General features: G+C 36.2%; 1 protein-coding gene across 1 annotated transcript in view; it reads left to right on the forward strand.

Moving 5' to 3' along the window:
* rdgC (retinal degeneration C) overlaps positions 1-27,627 on the forward strand; it is an 84,841-nt gene that overhangs the window by 27,308 nt on the left and 29,906 nt on the right. Inside the window, exons 3-10 of the mRNA XM_034969338.2 lie at positions 464-591; positions 7,910-8,000; positions 10,173-10,318; positions 11,067-11,231; positions 20,256-20,422; positions 22,119-22,155; positions 25,107-25,256; positions 26,816-26,896. Of these exons, the coding sequence (XP_034825229.1) occupies positions 464-591; positions 7,910-8,000; positions 10,173-10,318; positions 11,067-11,231; positions 20,256-20,422; positions 22,119-22,155; positions 25,107-25,256; positions 26,816-26,896 (965 nt within the window). The remainder of the gene's footprint in view (positions 1-463; positions 592-7,909; positions 8,001-10,172; positions 10,319-11,066; positions 11,232-20,255; positions 20,423-22,118; positions 22,156-25,106; positions 25,257-26,815; positions 26,897-27,627) is intronic.

Below are 27,627 nucleotides of genomic sequence, written 5' to 3' on the forward strand. Positions count from 1 at the left end.
CTCAGTTCCTTTTGAATATATTCTCAGAATATTACTTTGCATCAAATACGATTAGTGGTCGTTCTTTTTTTGTACGATTGAAACGAATATATTTATTTTATAACGCGTGATGGCGACGGCGTATTCAATGCGGTTCTTTTAGTAAGTACATCAAACAACTTACTAGATCGATAAAATTTATTGAGGTTGGGGGTGCATATGCTTTTGTTTGTTAGAAAGAATTTTTTTTTTCGGTATTTAATTCTTCTGATAACCTAGTGGCAATTAAATATCACTTGCTTTAACGGTGAAGGTAAACATTTTGAGGAAACCCGTAGGTATGCCTGAGAGTTCCGTAATGTTCTCAAAGTTGTGCGAAGTCTGCCAAGTGCCAACCCTTCTCATTCTAAGCTATGCTCAGTAGTGAGCCAGCGATGGGTGGATGATGATGTTGATGAGGCTAATATAATTTGATTTGTTATAGCCATGAAAGCCGCCATACTAATACAGCAGTGGTATCGGCGCTACTTGGCTCGCATGGAGGTGCGGCGACGCTATACTTGGACGATCTTTCAGAGCATCGAGTACGCCGGCGAACAGGATCAAGTTAAAGTAAGTATACTTCTTTCAACGAATTCTATACACTTGTAATGGGCTGCCATATTTTAAGGCATGCTCGTAGGTGTCGTTTTACTTAGGTGCGTAATCACCAAGTGTGTCACGAATAATTTAGCTTCACTTTTTTAAATACAAATTCATTGGCATATTTGGAGATAAACGTCTTCTTCCAAGTAAACCTCTGGAGTGAATAAAATGTTTAGATGAAAAGTTTTCTAAAGCCCTTCATTAAGTAGGATCAAGGACCCACTAACTGTTTCTAAGTACGGATATAAACTGAATTTCCATCTGACATACCTATTGTTTAGTGTGCTACATACATCGATGGCTACGTACAACCAAAACAAATAATATCCGCACAAAAATGTTATTGGCACATTATCTAATTTTTGGTAACGATCACTCGTCTTTCAGGCGCCATAAATACTGATGACAACCACTCAGCGCCGGCAGAGTGGCATATTTAGCTTCCGAGAGTTGCCCTCTATCCTCTGAACCCAACAAAATCCATATCAGTGGTGGTTACCAAATTTGTTGTGACGCGCCGGACCACTACGAGTTTAACAGTTTGCCGGTAGACAATAATATTAGGTTTAATATTTTATAATATTGAAACTACTAAACATTTTTAGAAATAAGTACCTAAAAGCCGTGCGTGAGTTATGACCGTTTTATTTTCTTAGCAAGTTCACGACTTCCCACACAAAAATTGTATGAAAAGGGAAAATATAAGCGAACATTTATAAAACTCGCAAAAATATTCTTTAATATGAATTTTTCCCAAAGTAAGATGAATGAGCTGAAACTTCAATGAAATGTTGGGAATTTCCCAGAATTACTACGAAATATTACTACTAGATGGGACTAGTTTTAATATCAGAAACATTTATGTAGCTACTACTACTTAGTAGTTAAACTAGGAAAAAAAATTTTTACAAAAAAAATAAAAACCGACTTCGTTACATAAACACTAAAAATTGAAAAATAATTTAATTTATTACCGAATATATTATGTATGCAAGAGTTAATATAGTTCCATAATAATACTTTTTGGTGCCGGTGCCAATTAGCTTTAGCTGCGCGAATCGTCTAGACTTCATATTTTTATGGGACTCCACAATGGCACCTCATTGGCACCGACCCCAAAAAATATTATTATGGAACTATATTAACTCTTGTATACATAATATATTCGGTAATAAATTAAATTATTTTTCAATTTTTAGTGTTTATGTAACGAAGTCGGTTTTTATTTTTTTTGTAAAAATTTTTTATTTCACAATTTTTAGTGGCCCCATGGAATTATGCTATGCCTGGTTAAAAATCTACTGTTTACTAAGCTATTACACTGATCGCGAGCAATTTACTCTTATCCGTTGAGGAGTTCCAGTATCTATCTTCGAAGATGTTCATCAGATCTTCACCAAATTGAAATGGGACCAACTTTGAAGTATACCCTTTCAAACAAAAAAAGAATTTTCAAAATCGGTCCAGGCGTTTTTGAGTAATCGGGGAACATACATAAAAAAAAAAAAAAAAAAGATTCCGACGAATTGAGAACCTCCTCCTTTTTTTGAAGTCGGTTAAAAAACCCACGATACTTAAGTGCTACTGGTAACAGTGGTGGAATTTTTTGAGTAATACCTATTAGATAAACTGAGAACATATCTTCTCACTTCTCAGTTTTCTTTCTGGTAGTAAAACTTGGAAAAATAATCCCAATATTCTTACTATTAGAAGTAATAAAAATAATTAAAAGTAATGCCAGGAAATTACTGAAATATATTGAACAATGGAAGTATTAGGTATCTATTTATATTACACCACCTCTTCACCTAATTAATTGAGTTCCAAAAATGAGGTGGTTCCCAAATTGGCGCGTTATCTTAGATATAAACTTTTGCTGGTCCAAAGACTACCACGCGTCTGGTACAAATATAATGCTATACAAAATAATTATAGTAACATACGAGTAAACAGTAGTATATCATTGTAAAGTATATGGAGTTGTCTTTTATCTATTCGTTGAAATAAATAAAAGCACAGCGCCATTATCATATTGAAAAACTGTATCAACATCATTTTACAGTAGCTGGCAAGAAATATTAAATTGACCTTTAGAATATTATTTCGGCTTTGTAGAGCGTTGTCCCTGTCACTCATACCTATGTGACATTTTGTCGGTCTCAATGACAGAGACAACTCTACGAAACCGCTATCTCTTTCTAAAGATCGATGTACCATATTTTCTGCCGCGTACCTGCTGTAATCATTTAGCTAATTGCTGTGAAAAACACTTGATTTGATTTGAATAATAAAGTTCAAAACTAAAACCCGACTACGGTCCTAAGATGATCGGCTCCAAAATTGCTATAGAACTACAATAACTTTTGTAGGTAGGTATATACATAATATATTGGGTAATAATTTTTTTTTGTACTATTTAGTGTTTGTGGTTACTAAAGTCGGTTTTTATTTTTTTTGAAAAATTTTGGGTTCAAAATTCTAAAAGCGTGAGCTGTGATTCAAACCGCAATAATTATGTAAATTGTAGGGTCGGCTGTTATACCTAGAGCTTTTAACGGTCCAAGATTAATTAGAAATCTGGAAGCTCTTACAGGTAGGTACTATGAAACGTAAATGTTTGTACGGTATGGATGTGTGTGAAATTTTACGTATCTCCGCAGCATCAGCATCCAAAACAAATAAGTGTCCTCTAATTGAAATACGATTATGAGATATATTATTTTTAAGTAAATGATGTCCGTGACTTCATCTGTCCGGATTTAGGGGTTTTTTTAAAAATCCAGTTGGAACTCTTCGATTTTCGGGATAAAAAGTAGCCTAAATCTATCTCCGAATAGATGAAACCTGCGAAGTCATCCACTTGGGTAGACTTTTTGTCCCGCGAAAGTCACGGGATGCAAGCTATCTCTGTACCTTTTGTCAAAACTAGTTAAATGGATGAGCCGTGAAAACCTGGCAGACAGACAGGACATACTTTCACTTTAACTATAGTATTTGTATGGATGTTAGTATGGATAAAAATAATAACAACGGTAAATATTTAAAAGCAACTTGAGAGACAGGCAGATGTTACTTTAATTTTGATTATAGTATTTGTATGGATATTACTATGGATAATAATAATAATAAAAACGGTAAATATTAAAAAGCGACTTTATAGGAGTTTTAACAAGTGAAATATAAATTTCAACTAAGGTACAGTGCGACAAGGCTATCTTGGCGCGTGCCGAAAATCGTAACTAACGTTGCCGTCAAGTGTCCCCTTTGTTCTTGTTTGAATATTCTAAGCATCCCATCAGCAGTGCCCCCCTGTCAATGTCATTCAAGTGCCAAGAGAGCCTTGTCGCACTGTAGTTAATTTATATCTGTCGAATTTAGTCAGCATCGAAGTTAAATAATGTCCTTAGCTGAGTGTAAATGTAACTTGATATTGCGTGTATATCGGAGGGAAGGTTCGGTTCAGTGAATAATATTTCGCAAAATGGATGCGACGACGGGACGCTGGGATTTGGGCGGATATTGTGTCGTCGAATGTAGCTCATAATATTATGACGAATATTACTCGTAGATACTGCATCGATTTTCTCATCTTTTCTGGTTCCGTACATCCGAATGAAAAACGGAAATCTATGTGATAAGTCGTGTGTCTGTCCGTCTGTCACTGGCAAATACGGACGTGTAGTATAAATAAATGAATTTGGAATTGGCCATGGCCATATTTGGGGGCAAATAAAAACAAAAATTAAAAACTGTACCGGATCACATGTGAAATGAAAGGGCGTCTCAAATATTTTTAAGTGTGTGTGTGTAACACTTTTAAAAACCTGTATCCACACGGATAAAGTCGCGGGTATCATACAGTTACTTATTCCTATCCTTTAATTAAATTTAAAATAGTCTTAAAAAACCGGTCAAGTGCCAGTCAGACTCGCGCACCGAGAGTTCCATGCTACAGAATAGTCACTTTTGTTATAACGAACCGCAAAACTAACTTTGTTTGTAGATGTTTATTATTTATTAATATCAAAAAAACTATGATAGTTGGTTGGTAGAGCGTTGGTTTTATTTTTCCTGTAAATATAGAAAATATTCTATTGACCATAATTTTTCAGACTTTTCGATTGGTAAACTTCGGACAACGGTATTTTTTTCGACTTTTTGTACGATAAATCAAAAACTATTATGCATAAAAATAAATGAAAATCTGTTCTAGAATGTACAGGTAAAGCCCTTTCATATTATGATATCCCATTTGTCAGCTATCTTAAATACTTACTAATTATTTGTTCATGAACACATTTTTTGTTGTTGAGTAACCACAAATTCACGGTTTTTTGATTTTTCCCTTTACTTGTGCTATAAGACCTACCTACCTGCCAAATTTCATGACTCTAGTTAACGGGATGAACCCTATAGGTTATTTTGACAGGCACGACAGACGGACAGAGAGACAGACAGACATACAACAAAGTGATCCTATAAGGCTTCCTTTTTTTTCCTTTTGAGGCATGGAAACCTAATAAAATAGTAAATCTCTCAATGTTGTGTGTACAAACTTACAATTGATAAATTCATCGTACGGAAGCCTCTCGACGCGCGTTTCGTTCTACAGTTAGTACAATATCTTACACGAAAATAAAAGCGAATTGCTGCAATAGTAATTTATTTTGTATTTAGGTGAATAGATAAAATCTCCTATTAGTTTAATGCATAGACTTTATTATAAACTCATAACTTTTGTTAAGATGAGATTTACATTTAATTTTAAGTTATAACCAGTTTATCGAATGTTGTGAATGAATAATTAGGTAGGTTATAATAATTAAGTAGGAAGGTGATATTGTTCTAAATTTTGCAGCGCTCTCTGGGTCCATAATCATCAAACACGAAGTGTCTCAAAACTTGGTCCACACTTCAGGTGGTACTTATTTAGCCCAACGGTTTAGCTTGGTAATTCAGAGAGACAATAGCGCCAGTGTCTTGGACACCATGCCCGATTAAGGCTCACTTTGAAGCGTATATTTTTGTAAATATTTTATTTATTAGTTTCTTGTAAAAAATCTTTATCTTGAAAGTATAATATTCAACCTCAAACTCAAAGTTTATTTCATGTAGGACAGCTTGCGTCGCTTATCCTACGTCTCAACACTCACATCGCAAATACTTACTACAGTTACTTTTTACAGAATTATTCGCCAAGAAATTTGGCAGTTACACTTTTCAAAAGTTATTATAGCAATATTATTAATGTAGGTACCAAACAATTTTCTACACTATCTAGTGGGCAACTGAAAGCACAGTCGATTGCTTGAAGAAAGATCACCAATACTAGTGAACATGATCAATAAAACTAACTGTTATTATAATAGACATATAGTTTAGTTCGTGATTGTAACCTATCTTTCTTACATGGCTGGATAGAGAATGAAAAAGTTAATCCGTCTATAAAAGGTCAGCAGACTTCAGAATTTCTTCAGAAGAATTCAGCTTCGGGCAAATGTTCGGGGATTAGTAGAGATAAACGTTGGTAATATTCTTTGAACACAATTACTCTGGGCGCAAAGAATCTTGTCAATCTCGATTCTCGAGAAACAAGAATTAAAGCTTAAGAAAATAATGGCTTATTTTTATTGGTCGGTAACTCAGACGATAACTCGATACACAGCATGCGGGGACTTCCCGCAGGCGGGATAGCGATTAAGGGATGATTTATGCCAATGCACGGGCATGGCACGGTGAAGCATAAACTGCTTCATATAAAATGTTTGTGATATTGTGAATCCGTGCCTCGTCCGCGCCTCGTACGTGGTACGGCCCGCGCCAGCCACGTGTTGGCATAAATCCTCCCTAAGTAGTGAAATTCACTACGTCTCAGTAGTTAAAGTAATCTTCCATGATTTCTATACACTGCTATATAATATGTTACAAACTTTTTAATATTTAGAAACTTGCGGCATCATTTTTCAGGAGCAAATGAAACTAAAAATACCTTTTCGGTTAACGCCTTTAGATACTGCGGCAAGATTGCGTATACTTAAAAACCTTATACTTACGAGAGTAGTATTTTCTTTTCGAATGCCTTTGCTCAATTCCACGAGGATATATACAGAGACAGTAATCAAATTGAAGTATTACTGATTACCCAGTTTGTTCACGAATTCTTATTGGATTCCGTTGTACTTGAAATTGTGTTATTTTGAACAAGTTTCGTATTTTGTGTCTTTTGAGTTTGAAATCATTTTCAGTCGACAATTATTATTATAGAAGTACAAAATCTTAGACTATTTTGGGAAAGTTGATTTCAGGAAACGTGGCTGTGCTAAATCGTATCTAACGCAAACCTCTAAACTTCAGGTAACTTCGTGTCAGAAATTAGATCCAAATTAATGTCCATAAAATACCTAAAGTTATAATATGGTAAAGAACACGGCCAAAGTTCGTAATTAATGAACACGTGGAGTGACTTCATGCATGGGCGGACTAATCCGTGGTCACAACATGAGCAGTGAGCAGTCAAGCGGCTGCACAATCATACATATTGCATGCGAAACGACGGTGAATGTGACACGGGCATGCAAGCAGCGAGATGTCAATGTTGTCCATCTACATCACGGACTTATAATATATTACCTTTACATCTATACTAATATATAAAATTGAAGTGTCTGGCTGTAATTTCGAAATAACTACCTTATAGCTAAAACTATACCATAAATGAATCACAAAGTTCTTTTTTGAAAATGTTATTCTTTGGATAATCCTCCACTTTTTTGTGAAAGTCCCATCAAAATAGGTTCAGCCGTTTCAAATATTAGCCCGTTTAAACAGACAGACAGACAAAAATTTTAAATCGTGTGATTCATTTATGGTATAGTTTTAGCTTAATAGGTAGTTATTTCGAAATTACAGCCAGACACTTCAATTAATTTTATTACTAACAAAATGGATGTAATATCTGAAATAAAGATGATTATTATTAATTTTATATATTAGTATAGATGTTTGTATAGGTATAGGTTTGGATATTATACGTCCATGATGTAGATGGACAAAATTGACATCTCGCTGCTTGCATGCTTGATATGTATTTCTTATATGTATTTAAAAATATTTAGGGCGTAATAGTTACCTAGAGATCAAGCAAACGAGAAAATTTGGGAACCTAAAATTAAAATGTATTGTTAAAAACAATTGAAATAATAAGTCGTTCTCACTGCTCTGTGCCGTGTGCGTCGTAACATAAGTATATAACATACCTACATTACATTATATATTTTTTTTCTAGTTGTACAACTTCTTTAACGCCCTACTGAGTCATATGAGAGAAACCAGTGGAAGACCGTCCTCTGAAAAGACTTCAAGGACAGCATCCGTTAGTAAGTAGAATCTGGACGTATACCTATAATATAATTTTAGCATAATAATACCATGTAAGTAGCATTGTGATACTAGATATAGGTAAAGGTAGGTAGTAGAATATTTCCATTTATACGTTAGTTTAAAAAATATGATAGATATTAGGTATATTGGTTGATACTTATGGTTTTATTGTAATAAAAAAAAGAGATGAAACTATAAAAGAGAGCAGACTAAAGGATAAAAATCAGTCCAGTGGCTCTTCAACACGGAGTTTGAAGGGCTTTTAGATAAAAGTTGTGGAACTAATGACTCAGTAACTGTATCTACCTACGTAGTACGAGTATGTACAAAATATTTTAACGATAGAGGAAAAATATTTTTATTTCGGAGGCCTTTTGTGCGATTATCGAAATATCTCAACTACGAACAGATTTCTGTATCATATCTCTCACGAAGTTTTATACCTTTAATAGCTGTTCTTTTCATAGATCGAGAAAAAAATTAATGTTCTTTCAATACGGACGAGTTTCGCAGTAGGTGCCGCCTTCGTGATAATAATATGTGGAACAAAGATGAAATTAGACTACTGAAAAGCTTTATTTTTGTCTATTTTGAGCTTGTTTTATTTTTCAGACTTTAACTTGTAGGTAAAATTATTGTAAATTAGTTCTGTAGTATCTCAGTAACTGCTTTAAAAACTGCGGTATTTTGTAGCATTGAATAATCGAATCAACTTGTTTTTGGAACAATTGTCACCACAATTTCAAGACTATATTTTTAAATGTCAATGGACCCCGCAATCGTCTTCAACGATTTTATTAATGAATCTCGTTAAAAGATTCATTATATAAACTTGGGAGACATTTAATTAATTTATCACAATGAAGAATTTCACGACGATTCCTCGCGAGCTTTCTGTCTGCTGAAAATAACCCTCTATCTTTACACAATAGCCAGAGTTATGTTGACCGTTAAACTTGTAACTATGGGAAACCGGTAAAATAGCAAGGAGTTTTATAACAATGGCACGACTTGAATGACCTCTTTATCGCCAAAGTTATGTCGTTATGACGTTATGATTTAGATAATGTCCCACACGTTTTATTTTCATATTTCCTTTATAATTTCTGGCTCTCGTTTTATATTTTGAAATATGATGAAAAGTTTAATTTTATCTATTTACAAAAGTGGATGTCATAATATTGCCACTTTCTTCACTAACTAGTTTTTAGAGTTCGTTGTGGCACCGACATTCCGAGCTGTTAAAAGCTTGAAACACACACAACGCGAGACTGTCATGTCGAGATAGTAGGTACCTATAGTACCTATAGTACCTATAGTACCTACTTTGACTTTGTTCAGACTTTACTTAGACTTAAAACCTTGTTATAACTGATAAATCTGTCACTACTAACGTCTGTCAAACTAAAGTTAAAGTACGCTCTATAAAGTTAAAGTACGATCTCAAACCTTAGGCGGTAGGCGCAAGGCCTACTGACGGAATGGAGTGGCGACAAGGCGCGGCTACTTTTATTATACTAACTTAAACTAAGCATATTTGATATACGGTTGAAATAGTTAGAACTAAAATGACCCCGAGCTGCGATGAGCAGTGAGCACTCAGAGGTCGCAGCGCACGAGCTGCCAGCCGACTCACACCCATATCACTGTGCATTAGTCGCTACTCGCCACGCCTCTACTCCATCTGGTGCGTTCGGTCTGCGCTGGCTTTTACTTTCACAAACTCCACCATAGGACATCATACAGAACGCACGCGCACATTGCGTACGATTCATAATACAATGAATTGTATAAAGCACGTCACACTGCAACGCGTTACCTTCTGGTTATGCACATAAGCGGCGATGCGCTATAGCGGTAGCTATGGCACCATGTACATATATTATTGTGTCCATGACGGCACCAATGTGCGCTCGGTAGTGTGAACACCTTATTACAGGAGCCGCGGCGCCACCGCGCGTTTTGTGTTGCAACCTTTAAAGAAGCCATAACTATTTTTTGTTCAGCAAAAATAAGAAGCTTTTTGCATTAAAGCGGGATGAGTGTTTGCATAAAGAATTACTCTCGGGATTTTAGAGATTGTTCCCGTTTGTAGTTTCTGTTGTAAAATCTTAGTATAAGCAACGGTGGTCGTATATGGACTTTTTAACAACTATTTAATGTTTCAGCGGAACAGGTATTTTCTGAGGAGTCCGATGAAGGTGGGGGCGTCGACGAGACTGCTCCGCCGAAAAATTCTCGTGACCCCGACATCGAGTTTCCTTTGCAAAGAAAAGATATAGATTTACTTATTGAGATATTTAGAAAGAAGAAAGTAAGTAGTGATATAGATATTATGTATAATACTTGAATTGACTTGTAGAAATCTCGTAATTATTATTGTGGGTTTTAAAAACTGATAAGTCGGCAGTTTAGCATACTGAAATTGTAAGTAAGACTGACTAGCTGGGTTAGGTATCATTCATCATCGAGGCAACCTTACGAGGCTTTGGCAAATAGAGCTATCACGACGCTGCCGTACTTAATGAAGACTCAGCTACAGAAGAACGAAATATTATGCAAAGAATCAAGAATATGATGAAACGTAGTAGCTCATTATTTGATATTGTAAAGCTTGTCACATCACATCACACGCTAGACTAAACAAGCCAACGTCAATGCCATCTGATTACAATGCCAGTGATGTTTGTAGTTTGTACACACCGTTTGTAGTAAGATTTATGTATACCTACTATGAATAAGTACACAATCATACTTTGATCATAGCATGCATAATTTTAGGACTGTTTCATCGTCATGATCAACCCATCGCCGGCTCACTACAGAGCACGGGTCTCTTCTCAGAGTGAGAAGGGTTTTGGCCATAGTCTACCACGCTGGCCATGTGCGGATTGGTAGACTTCACACACTTTTGAGAACATTATGGAGAACTCTCAGGCATGCCCGGGATCGAACCCCCGACCTCCGCTTAGAAGGCGGACGTCCTAACCACTAGGCTATCACAACTTCGGACTGTTTAGGATGTATAAATTGAAAACTATAGTAATGTTGATGTTTTCCAGCACCGTTTACATCCGAAGCAAGTAGCGCAAATTCTAAAGGAGGCAGCCCAGATGTTGAAGAGATTACCAAACATAAACGTCGCAACGACTTCGATTTCTAGTCAAATTACTATTTGCGGAGACTTGCATGGCAAACTAGACGATTTACTAGTAATATTTCACAAGGTAAGTTTTATGTCACCTAACTCAAATGACTATTTTACTTTTTCTAGTAGGTATCGCTTTAACAGTAGATCTTTTTATCCGAGAAGTTTTACCTCAGAATTTTTCTGACCGAAGTATTTGTTTTCATGAATAAATTAGACGTAGCTATGCAAAATTGATCCTGCATGAACAGTTTTGAAAAGAAACCCGGCGAAGTGCGAGTCAGACTCGCTCACTGAGGGTTCTGTATTCGAGTATTTTTTTCGAAATTTTGCGATAAATCAAAAACTAATATAAATAAAAATAAATAAAAATCTGTTTTAGAATGTACAGTTAAAGCACTTTCACATTCACATGATATCCTCATGAGGGTACCATATGAAAATATAAAGACAATTTTTATAGATAATTACGTGATCTACAATTTGGTCCAACATATTTTTATGATAAAACTTACCGTTTGGCTGAAAAATGCAAAAAACGATATTTGCGAACTTTGACCTTGAATTTTATTTTTTGCAAATCTATGGTGACTTTCACATTTCATTTATAATGGTGTACCAAATATTCAAACAAATTTCAGCTCTATGCGAATTATAGTAACCTTGAATGTTTAATTTGACTGGACTAGAATATTTCTGTGTAGATTGTTTCATAATAATGTTGAGACATGAAAATATAGGTACCTTTACATATCTACCTTTCATGACCATAGCTCAAAAAGTGATAATTCGTGGACTTATTTCGTCTTATTTATAAGTACCTAATCTAATGAAATATCAAAATATATTTAAGTACTTAAGCTATCTTTATGTTTCCATTTTTCAAAAGGGAAATACTAGAAGAAGTAATATTAAAAAATAGGAGGAATATTTTTTTATAATATTCCTATAATAATAGTTGAGTTTAAGTAATTTTTATAATATGAAGATCCTTAGATTTTTGGGGAGTTACTTATAGGTTACATAAAGGTAGGTAGATTTGTAATGCTCATACAAATTAATATACTTTATTACGTGATCTAATTTCAATATTTTTTATTATAGAATTGAGCAAAGCCACCCTTTGTCAAACAAGTCGGTTCTGAAACTACACACACAGTAGGAACCTTTCATGTATCTATTGATTCTAACATTTCTATTGAAAACGTGTTGTTCCATTGTTCTCTATTTAGTCGTCGCTTTTTGTCGTATTCACATGGCTAATGATAAACATTCGCTTTTTGCGTAGGACGATATGAAAGATTACCAACCTTTCGTCGTTTGTTGCTTTTATGATAGCCGTTAAAGAATTTCTTTTATGTAGGTATCCAATCCTACTGATAGCAAATGGCAATAGAGTTAAATGTTATAAAATAAACAAATTGTGGTACTAGTGTTAATGACATATGGACCAGGTAACCTTGAATAATTATTGAAATGAAAATCAAAAACGAAACTACAAAGACATCTAAATATATAGAACGAAAAGGTGACTGACTGACTGACTGAATGTATAGTAAATGAATGTATGACTGAATGATAGTAACATTAATTTAATGATAAATAACGATACATTGAAAATAGAAGAGACTACAACTTTTTTGGGGATAACCTTAGATGCGAAGCTTCAATGGGGCACCCATATAATATCAACTCTTGCTAGCAAATTGAGCTCTGCCGCTTACGCTGTTAGAAAGATTCGGCAGGTAACTGACGTGGAAACCGCAAACATAGTATATTTTGCTTACTTCCATAGTATTATGTCTTATGGAATCTTAATATGGGGTAAAGCGGCAGATATTGGGAGAATTTTTGTATTACAAAAAAGGGCAATACGCGCAATTTATAACTTAAGACCACGCGATTCCCTTCGAGAGAAATTTAAGGAAATAGATATCCTTACTGTAGCCTCTCAATATATTTAAAATAACATAATTTTTGTAAGACAAAATATTCTTAGTTACAAGAAAATTGGTGATCTACTCAATAGGCTAACTAGAAACAAAGACAAGCTTGCAGCTTCTACCTTCCGCCTCAGGAAAGCCTAAAAGTCATTTGTGGGTATGGGTATTACCTTTTATAATAAAATCCCGCAAACTATTTTGGACTTACCTTTGCACAAGTTTAAAAAATCTATTAAAAATATGCTCCTGAAAAAAGCATATTTACACAATTGAAGATTATCTAAATGATAAAAGAGCGTGGATTTGACCTGCAGCTCGTTCCAGCAACGCACAAGACTGCAAATACTATTTTATACATGGCATAATCTTGTACCTATATCAAATATTTGAAAAAGAGCAACCGCTGCGTTTCTTGCTGGTTCTTCTCGGTAGGAAAGGCATTCCGAACCAGTGGTAGATGCATCCGACTATTCGTAAGTACTTGTAAAAGTTTATACGAATAAAAAAGATTTTTATTTTATTTATTTATTTATTTTATAATGATCTATCAACACATCGCTCAAACTATTTTTGGCATGCGGATAGCTATTATGACGTAGACATCCGCTAAGAAAGGATTTTTGAAAATTCAACCCTGGGGGTAAAATAGGGGTTTGTTTGTGAAGTCCACGCGGACGAAGTATATACTATAGTCTATACATATGGCGAAAACTTTTAGCCGATAGGTACATCTTCTACAACAAAAAGGCTTCTAACAATAGTAAGTATATGAAGAGGATATTCACAGGCTCTATAATATAGATATAGGTTGAAGTACCTGGCACAAACCCAAATGGCATTCAGCAGTATGCAGTTTCAAGTGACAATAGAAAATATTGCGGGAAATGGTGTCGTAGGAAAACAGTATAAGACGAGACGTTTCGACCCAGTGACGAGAACAAAGTTGTTAACCCATTGACCTTATCGCTTAATGGAATTTTTAGAATAGCAGTTAAAATGGGTTACTGCAGACACGTTACAAGAGTGTTGCAACATTCAGTTAATGTCGGTGCTATAAGTTTACTCTCTGTACGCTATAATTTAGTCTAGTATTTTTAGTTATTATGTAAAGATTACGTTGGTACATCATCGTCATGATCATCATGATCAACCCATAGCCGGCTCCCAGAGCACGGGTCTCCTCTCAGCATGTTGTCGATGTTTCCCTTCACCGTTAAAGCGAGTGATATTTAATTTCTTAAAACGCACATAACTCCGAAAAGTTAGAGGTGCAATTAATATAACTTGCTTTAACGGTGAAGGAAACGATTACTAACGATTACATTTTCATTTGAAGTATTTGAAGACAATTTGTCTTGAGACGTAGGTATGTTTTCGCATATTAAGGGCGGTTTGACGTCAAGAAATAGGGTCTGCAATACTAACAATTGAGGAGTGGCCCACGCTTCACGCGTCATCCAATTTGTACGACAGCGGACATGCGAACCACTTGATTGATAGGCCGCCTGTTACCCTGTATGACCTCGTTTATGTTTTTATTGTTTTTCTATTGTCTTCCTGTCACAGTTATTAAATGTGCAACTGTAAGAGCTAGCGCGCACCATGGTAAATTTCCGTACGTTTTTCCCCCGCAAAATCTGTGAACTATAGAACTACGTAGATATATGAAAGCGCGCGCACTGCGAAATTAATTCCACACCGGTTTTTTAATACTTTTAAATTCTAATTTATGGATTTTAAAACGCACCGCAACTCACCTCACCATGATGCGCGCTAGCTCTAAACCATACTAATGTAAATGTAATATTATAAAGGTGAAAGTGCTGTATCGTTCTGTCTGTTAGATTTTCATGACCTATCTGCATTACCGACTTTGACGAAATTTGGGAGAGATATCTTGTTTGGAGACGGACAAAGACTACTTTTTGTCCCGGAAAATCAAAGAGTTCCTGTGGGATCTTAAAAGAACCGATATCCACGTGGACGAAGTCACGAACATCATCTAGTACTTACCTTCTTATTTATTATATTGTACGGCTGAAAGTGGAAGTGTGGTTGCATTTAGATTTAACCGGTTACTCATATGTAGATGTAGTGGTAGCAGTTGGTTAAATCTAATTAGTGTATCAAACGCATTCGACAAAAATGGGCTACGCCAAGCTTCACGCTTTACAAACGTGTCTAGTACAATTATTTACAAAAACAAATATTTTTCTTTCTTCCTTCTAGTTGACCCCGATCAGATTTTCTTTTGGGCCCAATCTATAATTTGCCAAATCCCTACTGTTTAGTCAAATGTAACCGGCTACATCTTTGCCGCAAATAAACGGGTTACATTTACATATTTTAGCGTTTAAACTATCCCGAGTGATTTCCATTATAACCGAATGTACCGGTTTTCCGAATGGGTTCAAAACTAGTCGGGCTAACATCGACTAAACATGTGAGTAAAGCCGAGTGTGAGACAGTAGGGCGATTGTCTAAAACCTGCATCAATCATTATTACAATCTCAATTGTTCTGATTGGCTGAATTTGTGCGATTCTTGTTGCAACAATGCATTGTGGCCAATAGTGAGCGAGCATTAACCAATCAGAGATGATTGCGATCGTGACATTGTAGCTGTCAAACAACCGCGGTAGGGCCACAGGTTACATCTAGGTTTAACCAACTACTACCAGCCGCGCCTAGTTGTAGCCGGTTAAAAATAGGCGTTGAGGCACTTCAGCTTTTAACCGTTTTGTGTTTAGCTAAAAAAGTTGACACCTACAAGGGTATGTTATACTTAATACAAGATTAACTGTTGTATGCTGTAGAGCAAAGGTCTGATAAACTCCATATCCTTCCGTAGCAGGGTACCTAATGAAGCATGTTTGTGCAAACCGACGTCGGAACACGGGATTGCGTAACGTTATTATAACTGGCTACGGAGCAGTGACGTAGTTTGGCAGGCTATGGGACGAGAATGACGGAAAATTGAGGCAAGGGAGAGATCAAATACCATAATTATAATGCTACTAATACCTACCTATAGTAGGTACGCGACAGGTCGAGATGACAATCGAGATATAAGGCGGGGGGGCGCCCCGTATACCCGCACGTCACCCGCGCTATCCCGCACCGGGTTAGCGCGGGGTCCATGCGGGTGTGCGGGGCGTTCCCACCCCGATCGACATCTCGACCTGTCGCGTTCTATAGTTACCGTGGACCTGAAAATCATGGATAAATCCTATTTTACCTTCCTCCATATTTTATAAGCTCAACATACCTAGTTATGAGTTTGAAAGTCAGAAAGTATGGTCTTGGTAAAATTATTACATGAAATAAATTACACCTTATTAAAAGAATCGGAGAAGTTTTAGACTCGAAATATAAGTAATCCTTTAAGCCTTGACAAGTAGGTACTTAATTTTTTAAACCAAACCATTTTTTCCTTGTTTCACAAAGTCTAAAAAATACAAATTCTATTTAACTCGAAAGATTGAAGCAATAGTTATAAATCACCTGAATGAGAACATGCAATTTCCACATTCAAGTCGAATTTAGAAGATACGCTGTAATGGGAGCAGAAACGCTTCTCGTAGAGAGATGGCATTTGTCTGAGACCGAGACAATAGACAGGCATAATATGGATCACACTAAATAAAATTATTATTGTGTAATGCAAATGGATTGGATGGATTCCGACCAAGGCCATTCAAATTCAAGGCCGTGATTTGTAAAAGTCCCTACTGTTGACAATGATAATGATGAATGTAAAATATGGAGAAGATTATCCATACTAATATTATAAATGCGAAAGTGTGTCTGCCTGTCTGTCTGTCTGATATAGGTAGCTTGCATCCCGGGGAAGGACATAGGCTACTTTTAATCCCGGAAAATCAAAGAGTTCCCACGAGTTTAAAAACCTAAATCGAAGTCGCGGGCATCATCTAGTTATCCATAATTTAGCTGCGAACAAATAAAACTACAATTGGACAAAATGTATTTTTATTTATTTAGGACCGATTTTTCAATCGTCAAATAACTTTTAACTGATAAATAAGAGGTTTGACAATTTTTGTATAAGAAAAATAGCTTATGCTCGCGACTTCGTCCGCGTGGACTACACAAATTTCAAACCCCTATTTCACCCCCTTAGGGGTTGAATTTTCAAAAATCGTTTCTTAGCGGATGCCTACGTCATAATAGCTATCTGCACGCCAAATTTCAGCCCGATCCGTCCAGTAGTTTGAGCTGTGCGTTGATAGATCAGTCAGTCAGTCACCTTTTCCATTTATATATTTAGACTAGCTTATGCTCGCGACTTCGTCCGCGTGGATTACGCAAATTTCAAACCCCTATTTCACCCCCTTAGGGGTTGAATTTTCAAAAATCCTTTCTTAGCGGACGCCTACGTCATAATAGCTATCTGCATGCCAAATTTCAGCCCGATCCGTCCAGTAGTTTGAGCTGTCCGTTGATAGATCAGTCAGTCAGTCAGTCAGTCACCTTTTCCTTTTATATATTTAGAAGAAGAAGATAAATCTGCCAAAACGTCAAATTTATTCATCAGATAAAAAATATTTGACGATTTAAAAATCGGCCGTTAAACACTCATTATTAGTAGACAAAGTTTGTTATACAGATTTTTATCTTTTTATACAAAACGTTACAGAAATTATTTAAGTATTCAATAAAATCTTTTCTAATCCAATGACACCGGGAATATCTGCTGCAAAAATAATTTTTGATTGTAACTACACACTTGGACATAAAAATCCATGTCCGAGTGGACATAAAAAATACTCTTCGTATTCGCATGAAAGCATTGGTCATAAATAAATTATACAAAGTGGGTAATACGATTTCTTCACTCAAATCGTATATCAAAGGCACGATAGAATGAGAGCAGAAATGCGTAAAATCAAGAAGGCATTTGTCCGATGCTTCCACAGGGATAACATGGATCAGACAGAAGGATAAAATGATTGTACGTAGTTCACAGGGTATCGATTTGTGGGTGCGCATTGCGTAAGCGACCTTACCTACGGTCACTGCTGCATTTATAAGGATTCGCGAATTAGTTTCGATTTTATATACAAGCCAACGTGTTACTTTAATTACGTATAAATATCATACTTTACGTCACTTATCGTATCTCGTTTTACTAAAAAGCAAATGCCTCTTGTTTTCAGTTATCTCGGTCTCTAAGTTTACCTACCTACATATTATCCCAACGTCGCACTGTAAGAAAATCTCTTTTTATCAACTGCTATAACGTAAAACGCCTGCTAGCTTTTCACGGATATAGGCTACTTTTTATCATGGAAAAATCAAAGAGTTAAGGATTTTTTTAAACCTTTAAATCCATGTAAACGAAGTCGCGGGCATCATCTAGTAATGCTTATAAGTGGGTTATTTGTACTCACAAAACTTAAGTAATTTTAAAGGCAGGGAACTTAAAAGAATACACTAGTTTTGTTAATAGTTCTGTGGTTCTATCATGTACCTACAATCAAATTATCACCAATCTAAATTCCCCGGTATCGCTTTTCAACGCTTTTCATTCCATTTAATTATTTTCTAGAATTACTTTTTCAATTATTGTCCAGCCAAAGTCTGAACTCCGAATAGCTTTGAGGCGAACAAATATTTTGCGCAATGGAACATCCAGTTTTGTTATTTCGATTGTGTTGGGATTTTCTATAGCTTTATTTTGTCTATCCTTTATGAAAAGCTTTGTGAAAATTTTACTATCGCTAGCTTGCAGTGAGTTAGTGATAGTAAAATGTAGGTATAAGGATCGCTAGGTAAATGAAAACTTAAACCAGACTACGATCGTCGTAATAAACGCTGAAGAATTTATTTTTACATTTTCTACAGAATACTATTAGAAATCACGTCATGCATTGCCAGACAGTAAGTATCATGGCAACCCCCTGCCAGACTCCCCTTAAATTCTTAAACTTTAAGGATGTCTAGCAGGGGTTTGCCATGATAGTAAGTGTCTGGCAATGCATGACTTGATTTCTAAAACTATTCCGAAGAAAGTATAAAAAATTATGACTTTATGCTATGACGTAAGATTTTTTATACTTTTATTACCTACCTGTTATCTCCCAAAGCCACCATGATCCCAAACGTTTTTTCTTCCCAGTGTTGGGGACAATACGCAAAGAAACTTTCAGCTTTTATAAAATAACGAAGGTCTGGCTCTCTCTCTATAAGTTGTCACGTCGGGGGCCCGCTAAGCAAGAATATTGTGCAAAATAAATTATGTACCTAGGTATTATTTTTAGAGGGTTTTTTGTGTCGACAGTTTTTAATTTTTTCAATTTAATTTATAAATAATAACTCGAACTTTAATTTGCATTTCAGTGTCTAATCCTGTAAAATGAAGACGAGTCTTGGTATTATTTATTTATATATTTATTGGAGCAGTTGAGTTGAGTATTGAAATCATAGGCTTAGAATTTTTTCGCTTCGTTTGAAATATACACTGTTGAAATGAACGAATTTGTTTGTATACGTCACTCAAACCAAGAAGATTTTCTATTTTCAATATTATTAATTTTACGTGAGGACACCTGCTAGTCAAAGAATTCGTTCGATATTTTATTCGAGCCTGTTTTATAATAAGCTGCTCTTTAAAATATTTGTTCATCATCATCTCAACCCATCGCCGGCCCACTAATGAATAGGTCTCTTCTCAAAATGAGAAAAGCTTAGGCTATAATCTATTACATTGGTCAAGTGCAGGTTGGCAGTATTCACACACATTTGAGGATATTATGCATAGGTACCTACTTCTCAGGTATGTAGGTTTTCTCACGATCGATGTTTAAATTCACCGTTGTTTAACAAGCTTAAAACGAGCATAACTCTAAAAAGCGGACGGGCAGCTACTCCGCCGTGGGCAGCTGTAAAGGCAAAATGTATGGTGCTCTATAGAACGAATCTCTAACAAGCGCCGGCCGTGCGTACCTACTTATTTTTCTATACAGAGATTTCTCCTCGGTGATACAGAGTCATACATTTTGACTCTCTTGGTCCGACAGTCCCTTACAGTTACAGGTATTTGTTCGGGATTGTACTCCGGAGTCCGGACCCCTCTGCATAGGAGGCCGAAGTCTTAACCACTAGCTAAGTAGGCTCATTAAATATTTCTTATTTATGCAGAATGGGTTGCCGTCGCCAGAAAACCCCTACATATTTAATGGAGATTTCGTGGACCGAGGCAAGAAAGGACTGGAAGTATTTCTTCTACTGCTCGCGTGCGTGTTGGCGTTCCCCGGGGGAGTTTATTTGAACCGAGGCAACCACGAGGATCTTATCATGAATTCCAGGTATGTTTTGCATTTGCATTTAATCTCGTCTACCATTTGCATCGTACGTGACAACCACCCGCATTTTGAGGAAAATGCTTTCTTATTTCAGTTTTCAGTCGTGTAGGGTAGGTATAGTACGCGGCAGGTTGAAATGGCAATCGGGGAGGTAACACCCCGCACATCCGCACAGCCCCCGCGCTAACACGGTGCGGACGAACGCGGGTGTGCGGAGCGTCCTCTCGTCTCATACTCAGATTGCCATCTCGACCTGTCGCGGACTAGACCTACTGGTATTTTTCTGTATGAACACGAAAAGGTTGAATATTGTGTTTTTAATTTTACTCCGTATTTGATAATAAGAATAATTATTTTCTTTATTTGTCAATCGATACACGTTCACTTGACGTTCACCTTGATAGGTCTCTTGTAGAGACTTCCCCTCGCCACGGTCTTAGACCGCCTTAATCCAACGGCTTTCTGCAACACGTTTGATGTGTCTGTCCACTTAGTCCTAGGGTCTTCAAACGCTGTGCTTTTCGGTGTGAGGACAGCATTCTAGCACCTTGAGGACCCCGCATATATTGCTTTTTAGGGTTCCGTACCTCAAAAGGAAAAAAGGAACCCTTATAGGATCACTTTGTTGTCTGTCTGTCTGTCGGTCTGTAATACCTACAGGGTACTTCCCGTTGACCTAGAATCATGAAATTAAATTGTGGTCATGCAAAAATATTGCTATTTTCAACTTTCAAAGTAAGATTACCATGCCAAGTGGGGTATCATATTATGAAAGGTCTTTACTAGTACATTCTAAAACAGTTTTATATTTATTTTTACGCATAAGAGTTTTTGATTTATCGTGCAAAATGTCGATGAAATACGATTGTACTACGGAACCCTCAGTGCGCGAGTCTGACTCGCACTTGGCCGGTTTTTCGAATTATGTGCCCTGCCCATTGCCTGAACTTTCTTATAAGGCCCATAGATATAGCGACCATGTCTCAGCGATATGTCATTTTCATATTCTATCTTTTCTTTATTTCTTATACCTATTTCTTTTTTTATAAGTACAAAAGGTTGAAGGAAGGCTTAGCTAATAGCCTTTCTTCAGTCTCTGCGTAAAATACAGATATCTCGACTAAGTGGGTAACCACTCCCTATGAAACGAGATTCAATCCATTTTATCCCCAATCCACTCAGTTGTTAGGTAAAGCGTCAGCTCGAAACAATGTTTTATTTTTAAAATGAACAGAAAAAATCTGTTTTCAAACTAGAATGTCCAATAGTCGTAGGTAAATTGAATTTATAACTAACTCTGAAAATTCAATTTACCTACCTACAAATACAAAACTCAATTATAGTTTTATAATAGCACTAACTTTTTGACAATGTCTCCGCCCGCTAAAGTTTTAATATTGAATTTTAAATTAGTAGTAGTTTGTGAGTACATAATATTAGTAGGGTTCCGTACATCAAAAAGAAAAAAGGAAGAGACTGTTTCTGTCTCTCTGTCTATCTATCTATCTATCTGTATGTCTGTCAGTCCGTCCGTCTCTCCGTCAACTTTCAAAGTAAGATTAGGACATATGGAAGGACTTTACTTGTATATATTATAAATCAGATTTTTATTTATTTTTACACATAATAGTTTTCGATGTATCGTGCAAAACGGTTTTTTTTTCTCTTTTCTTTACTAATAATAATTATTTTCTCTCAGGTACGGCTTCATACGGGAAGTCCATCAAAAGTATCGGGTAAGTGATCTTGTTTATTTTAAGCCTATTATCATCATCGTTTTCGATTTAAATAACAATAACTTATAGTATTTTTGCCATGTGTCTGAATTTGGAATCGGAAGTTTGAATTAATATTTTCATTTTCAATTACTGGATCATATTATATACATAGGTTTGCCTAAAAGGTAATACGAGTCAGATTTACGATGTAAAACTGTGAAGCTACATTCTTTGAATCTAATTAAAAAATTCGCCTACGGGATGACGGTCCTTACGGATTAAAGAAAAATTAAGGTTATAATGATTTTTAAGTTAGGTAGGTACTTAAAAGTTGGAATCAAAGTGCGAAGGTACAAAAACGTGACGGTCGCTGTGTTCACTACATCGTAGACGTGTTCGATTAATAAATAAATACCTACCAGGAACTGAAAGAAGCACATAACGGAGCGTCAGGGCACCGCAAACGGCGCAGATTGTATGAGCTTTAATTTTCGGCAAATTAATTTTGTTGGTGCAGAAGTGAATGGTTAGGAACCGTGATCCCTGAATGATTGGAAGCAGTAAAAACATAAGGGATGGGTAGTAAATTTAGAACGTGGAAGACTTTAATGCTACAAAATCTGTAGGTAAACCACCGTCATCCCTTGTGAGCACTTAGGATGTGTTTTCATAAGGTAGTCATACATTTTGTCCTGGGAGAGGCTGTGTACGTGCCAGTAGGTAGAGAGCGAAGTACTAAAAAAATTAAAGCTTAGCACGCGTACTAGAAGGTGAAATTAATGAAGCCTTAAATACTTATTATAAAAACTGTAAATCACGAATATCTACTTCTGACCCATTTCTGGCCATACAAATTCACGCTGGCTGCGTCAAAAACCATTATCAGATAAAATGATCATTTGCGTCTGACACTTTTTCCACTGCTCGTTGATAGGACTTTTATATAATTCTCATCATAATAATAATTATTTGTTATCTAAATATATAAAAGGAAAAGGTGAATGACTGACTGACTGACTGATCTATCAACGCACAGCTCAAACTACTGGACGGATCGGGCTGAAATTTGGCATGCAGATAGCTATTATGACGTAGGCATCCGCTAAGAAAGGATTTTTCAAAATTCAACCCCTAAGGGGGTGAAATAGGGGTTTGAAATTTGTGTAGTCCACGCGGACGAAGTCGCGAGCATAAGCTAGTTTACAATAAAACTTAAAGGTAGCCTTGTATATAATAATTATCTACTGTATTAATCATGCCCACGTGGAATCGTGCCAAGAATACTGGCTAGGTTATACTAGGCTAGGCTACACATAATATCATTTGCGCAAAAAATAACCAAATTGTTCTTTTTAACATTTTTATAAGCTTACCATTTTTCAGGAATTTGACATCGGTAAAATGTGTAGTGTGTTTTGTGTAGCGACTTAAATATTATATTTTATCTACTTACCCAAGTTAACATACCTATAAGATAATATTAGAATGTCCTTTCCTTTTTTAATTTTTTGAAACAATTTTGGAAAAATCAATGACATTAGATCATGCAATTTTTTCGTTTTATTATAACTTCTTTATAACTTCAAAAATGAGCTGATCATAATACCTATCGACCGAAATTGCTATCCTCCTAGCTAGAGGTTAATCCCTATTTGGTTACGTAGCCCATTGATGCGTGATAACATGAATATCTAATGTTATGGTAATAACTTTTGCACTTACGTCTTACCAATCTTAACTACATATCTACCTATTATAATGAAGATATGATAATTTTACAAATTAATGTTGTATAATACTCTTTGATGGGTACTTTACTTGTGACAACAATATCGCATTTGCTACTTATAGGCGGTTTTGAATTTTCTAGGCATCCTTTGCCTAGGAAATCCACCCCGGAAATCAACGAGTTCCCACGGGATTTTAAAAACCTAAATCCACGCAGATGAAGTCGCGGGTATCAGCTAGTTTTCAATAAATTATTTATGACTAGATTATACTGGGAACTCTTTGATTTTACAGGATAAAAAGTAGCGTATGTCCTCCCCCGGGATGAAAACTATATCTACAAAAGTTCATAAAAATTAAATGGATAAAAAAAATTGAAATCACTGAATTAGAACGACTGTATTTTGTAAGTATTTAAATAAAACACCCCAAGGCGATTTGGTAATTGGTCGAATCAGCGACAAACTAGAGGCTAAGCGGTAACGAAGGACGCTAGATACTCGTAAGCCGCTTGGCACTAAATCCGATAAGTGAAACTTGGCACTGCCAAATTCTGCCAATTTAGACAAAGTTACTTTTTGAAACTTCAGGATCCAAGGTGTATTTTGCTTTGAAATGTAAAGGCAATGTAGGTGTTCTTCTGATTTCTGAAAGATTTTCGGCAACGGTAGTAATATACTCTAGTCAATTACCCGGGACGTATTATAGGTCTATACCCGCGATATAATATAGAGCATAAGAGTGTGTATAATAATACATATGCACGCTCTAAGTATTCCCTTATTCTCATAGTCATATTTAGAATGAAAATAAAGTCTGAAAACGTAGGCTATGGTAAACAAAACATACGGAATTTTTGGATGTAGTCACGTCTGAACTCTAAAGTAGATAAGTAGCTAAGTGGTGGAAATCGGGTGGAGATATCACTCACGTACATTCTGTTCAGTAATGCGCGGGGATGAAAAATCCCCTCGGAGAGCACGATGTAATTTTTAGTAGCTACTTTAGTAGCTACCGATGTACGACTTACGATTAAGGAATAGGACAATAACATCAACAAGTACAGGTACCTACTGATGGTTAAAATATCTTTGCTGGTGATATCCGGTATAGGCAAAAGTGCTGGTATCTGATATACATAGGTACCTACCTATTGGTGATCAAAAAAAAACCATGAGAAATTAAGCATTTTAATAACTTGTGATAAGTGTGATAGGTAACATGAAATGTTATGTTGACAGCATAACGCGGAACGCCTTCTGAAGCTGATCGAGAACGTGTACCGTTGGCTTCCTCTCGGCACCATCATCAACAACCGCGTGTTCGTTGTCCATGGCGGCATTTCCGACACCACCGACTTGGATATGGTGCGAAGTCTAGAGAGGGAAAAGGTAATTGATACGTTACACTAATGATTGTATGCTTATTTCGTTGTTTAACGCCATATTTTGATGTAGATAACGGGTACATACCACGATTAATTTGATGTTTTAATTTGTCGATATTTCAACCCAATTGCACGGGTCGTGGTCACGACGGGACTGCGGTCGAACTGATAGTGGTATGTATACGTCATCTTCATTAAAATATGATATGTGACAGCCAAAACTTTTAAACTCTAGCTAAAACTACTTTAAAATGAATAAGAAACACTCAGAACTAATTTTGACGAACGACGATGGCACAGTTCACGACAGCTATCTATGAAACTTGTTACAAAACGTCGAGGCTTTGCACCCACACTGGCAGGCATTAATTGTAGGCTATGAAATGATAAGGTATGTGATATGTGTATATCTTCTCAGGAGGACCTGCATTCCGAAGCAATGGTAGAGTCACCGATACACTAGTTGTCCTACATGAAATAAAATAAATTTTGATTTTTTAACTAGTCTATCACCAATGTACTATTATGAATATTACCTACTTAGACGAAGTCGCGGGCATCATCTAGTGCTATATAAATCCGTGTCTAGTACCTAATGCTTACTCATTTTACTTGTAAAACATACATGAAGCAAGTGTAAGAGCTCGAGGCACTCTAACTTTTCACTCTGCATTACATTTTATTAAAGTTTCAACTAAGCTCGTCGTCAAAGTGTTTCTTTTAATGCAAGACTAAAATGGTCCTTTTACCAGCACATTTGTTTGTGTAAATTCTAGGGAACACTCTTATTTATGAAGCGTCTCTTGTTTTATCCAAAGTAGGTTTGTGAAACAAAATCTGCATCTCAAAACGTTATTTAAATTATTTTTGCCTATATACTACTAGCTAAGAATAGCAACCTCGCAACGAAACGCTCAGCATTGGAAGATATCTTGATTAATGTCGTCTGTCCATCTAGTGGGAGACCACATCAAACGAGTCGTGGGGAGCCACTGGATTGAGGCGGCACATGTCCTTGGCGTGTGGAAGTCCATACAAGAGACCTATGTTCAGAAGTGGTTATCTATCGATTGACGATGATTTTTGACGACATCCGTGGCCCAGTGGTAAGCGCTGTGGTCTTATTATTGGAAGGTTCGATTCGTGGCAGGGATTAGGAATTTTATAATTTCTAAATTTCTAATTGTTAAAAACTGCCATACCTCTTCCAGGCTAGCCCGTTTCCATCTTAGACTGCATCGTCACTTACCACCAGGTGAGATTGTAGTCAAGGGCTAACTTGTATCTAAATTTAAAAAAATTACATTTTTATGTTTTTCTGTGGGACTAAGATCTTTTTCGGAAAAAATTCCTATGAAATAGCTTATATTCGTCTTCAGAATGCAAGCTTAATATTTGTGCTTAATTTTGTTAAAATCGAATCAGTAAGGCCATGAAAAGGTAACAGACAGAAACTTTCGCATTTATAATATTGGTATGGATAGTATACATTTAGATAATCCAGATTACGGCTCCATTTAAAACGGCGATGGCTTTGCTATAGGTATACGTTCATTGTTTCAGTACGTATCACTGCTCAGGCCACCTATGAACGAAGGCGCTGCGCCGGGCGCCGAAGGCATCGATAAGGTGGAATGGAAACAGGTGAGTTTGAATCAATCATTCATTTCATTAGGGAGATCGATCGCTCTGACTGTTGAATGATAGAGCGACTTAGAGCCTCAATAGCTCAACCGGTATAGGAGTGGACTGAAAACCGAAAGGTCGACGGTTCAAATCCCGCCCGTTGCACTATTGTCGTACCTACTCCTAGCACAAGCCTGACGCTTAATTGGAGAGGAAAGGGGAATATTAGTCATTTAATATGGCTAATATTCTTTAAAAAAAAAAAAGAAAAAAAAAAAAAAAAAAAAAAAAACTTATCTACCTCAAAGAAACGCCCCGCCGCTTTATTCAAAAAGAAAAAGTCTGGTTGGGAAGTAGAAAACTGTTTGATTTATTTTGCAACTAAGTTTGGCAAAGAAAATTTTTCTCTTACTACAGCAGCTGCTCACTAGCTTTAGCATATGAGGCACGGAACAGAAAGAACAGTGGAAGTGCAATTCACCAAAATTACTATAGGAACCGCTGTCGCCAAACTCATACAAATATACCGATAGTCATATATTGCACTACAAAGAAACAAATCATTTGATTTGTCGTTTAAGTTTAGTCAAAACTAGCCTACGTCACAGATTTGGAAATAAACCCTGACGATCTAGAAATAAGATTTATTTTGCTTTAGCGGAAGAACGTATTTACGAGCTATAGTCACACTCACGTCACACTAGATTCAATTGTCCAATTAATTCCGCTACTTGACCATAGATGGCGGT

The sequence above is a fragment of the Maniola hyperantus genome, chromosome 6, assembly GCF_902806685.2.
Source record: "Maniola hyperantus chromosome 6, iAphHyp1.2, whole genome shotgun sequence".
NCBI lineage: Eukaryota > Metazoa > Arthropoda > Insecta > Lepidoptera > Nymphalidae > Maniola > Maniola hyperantus.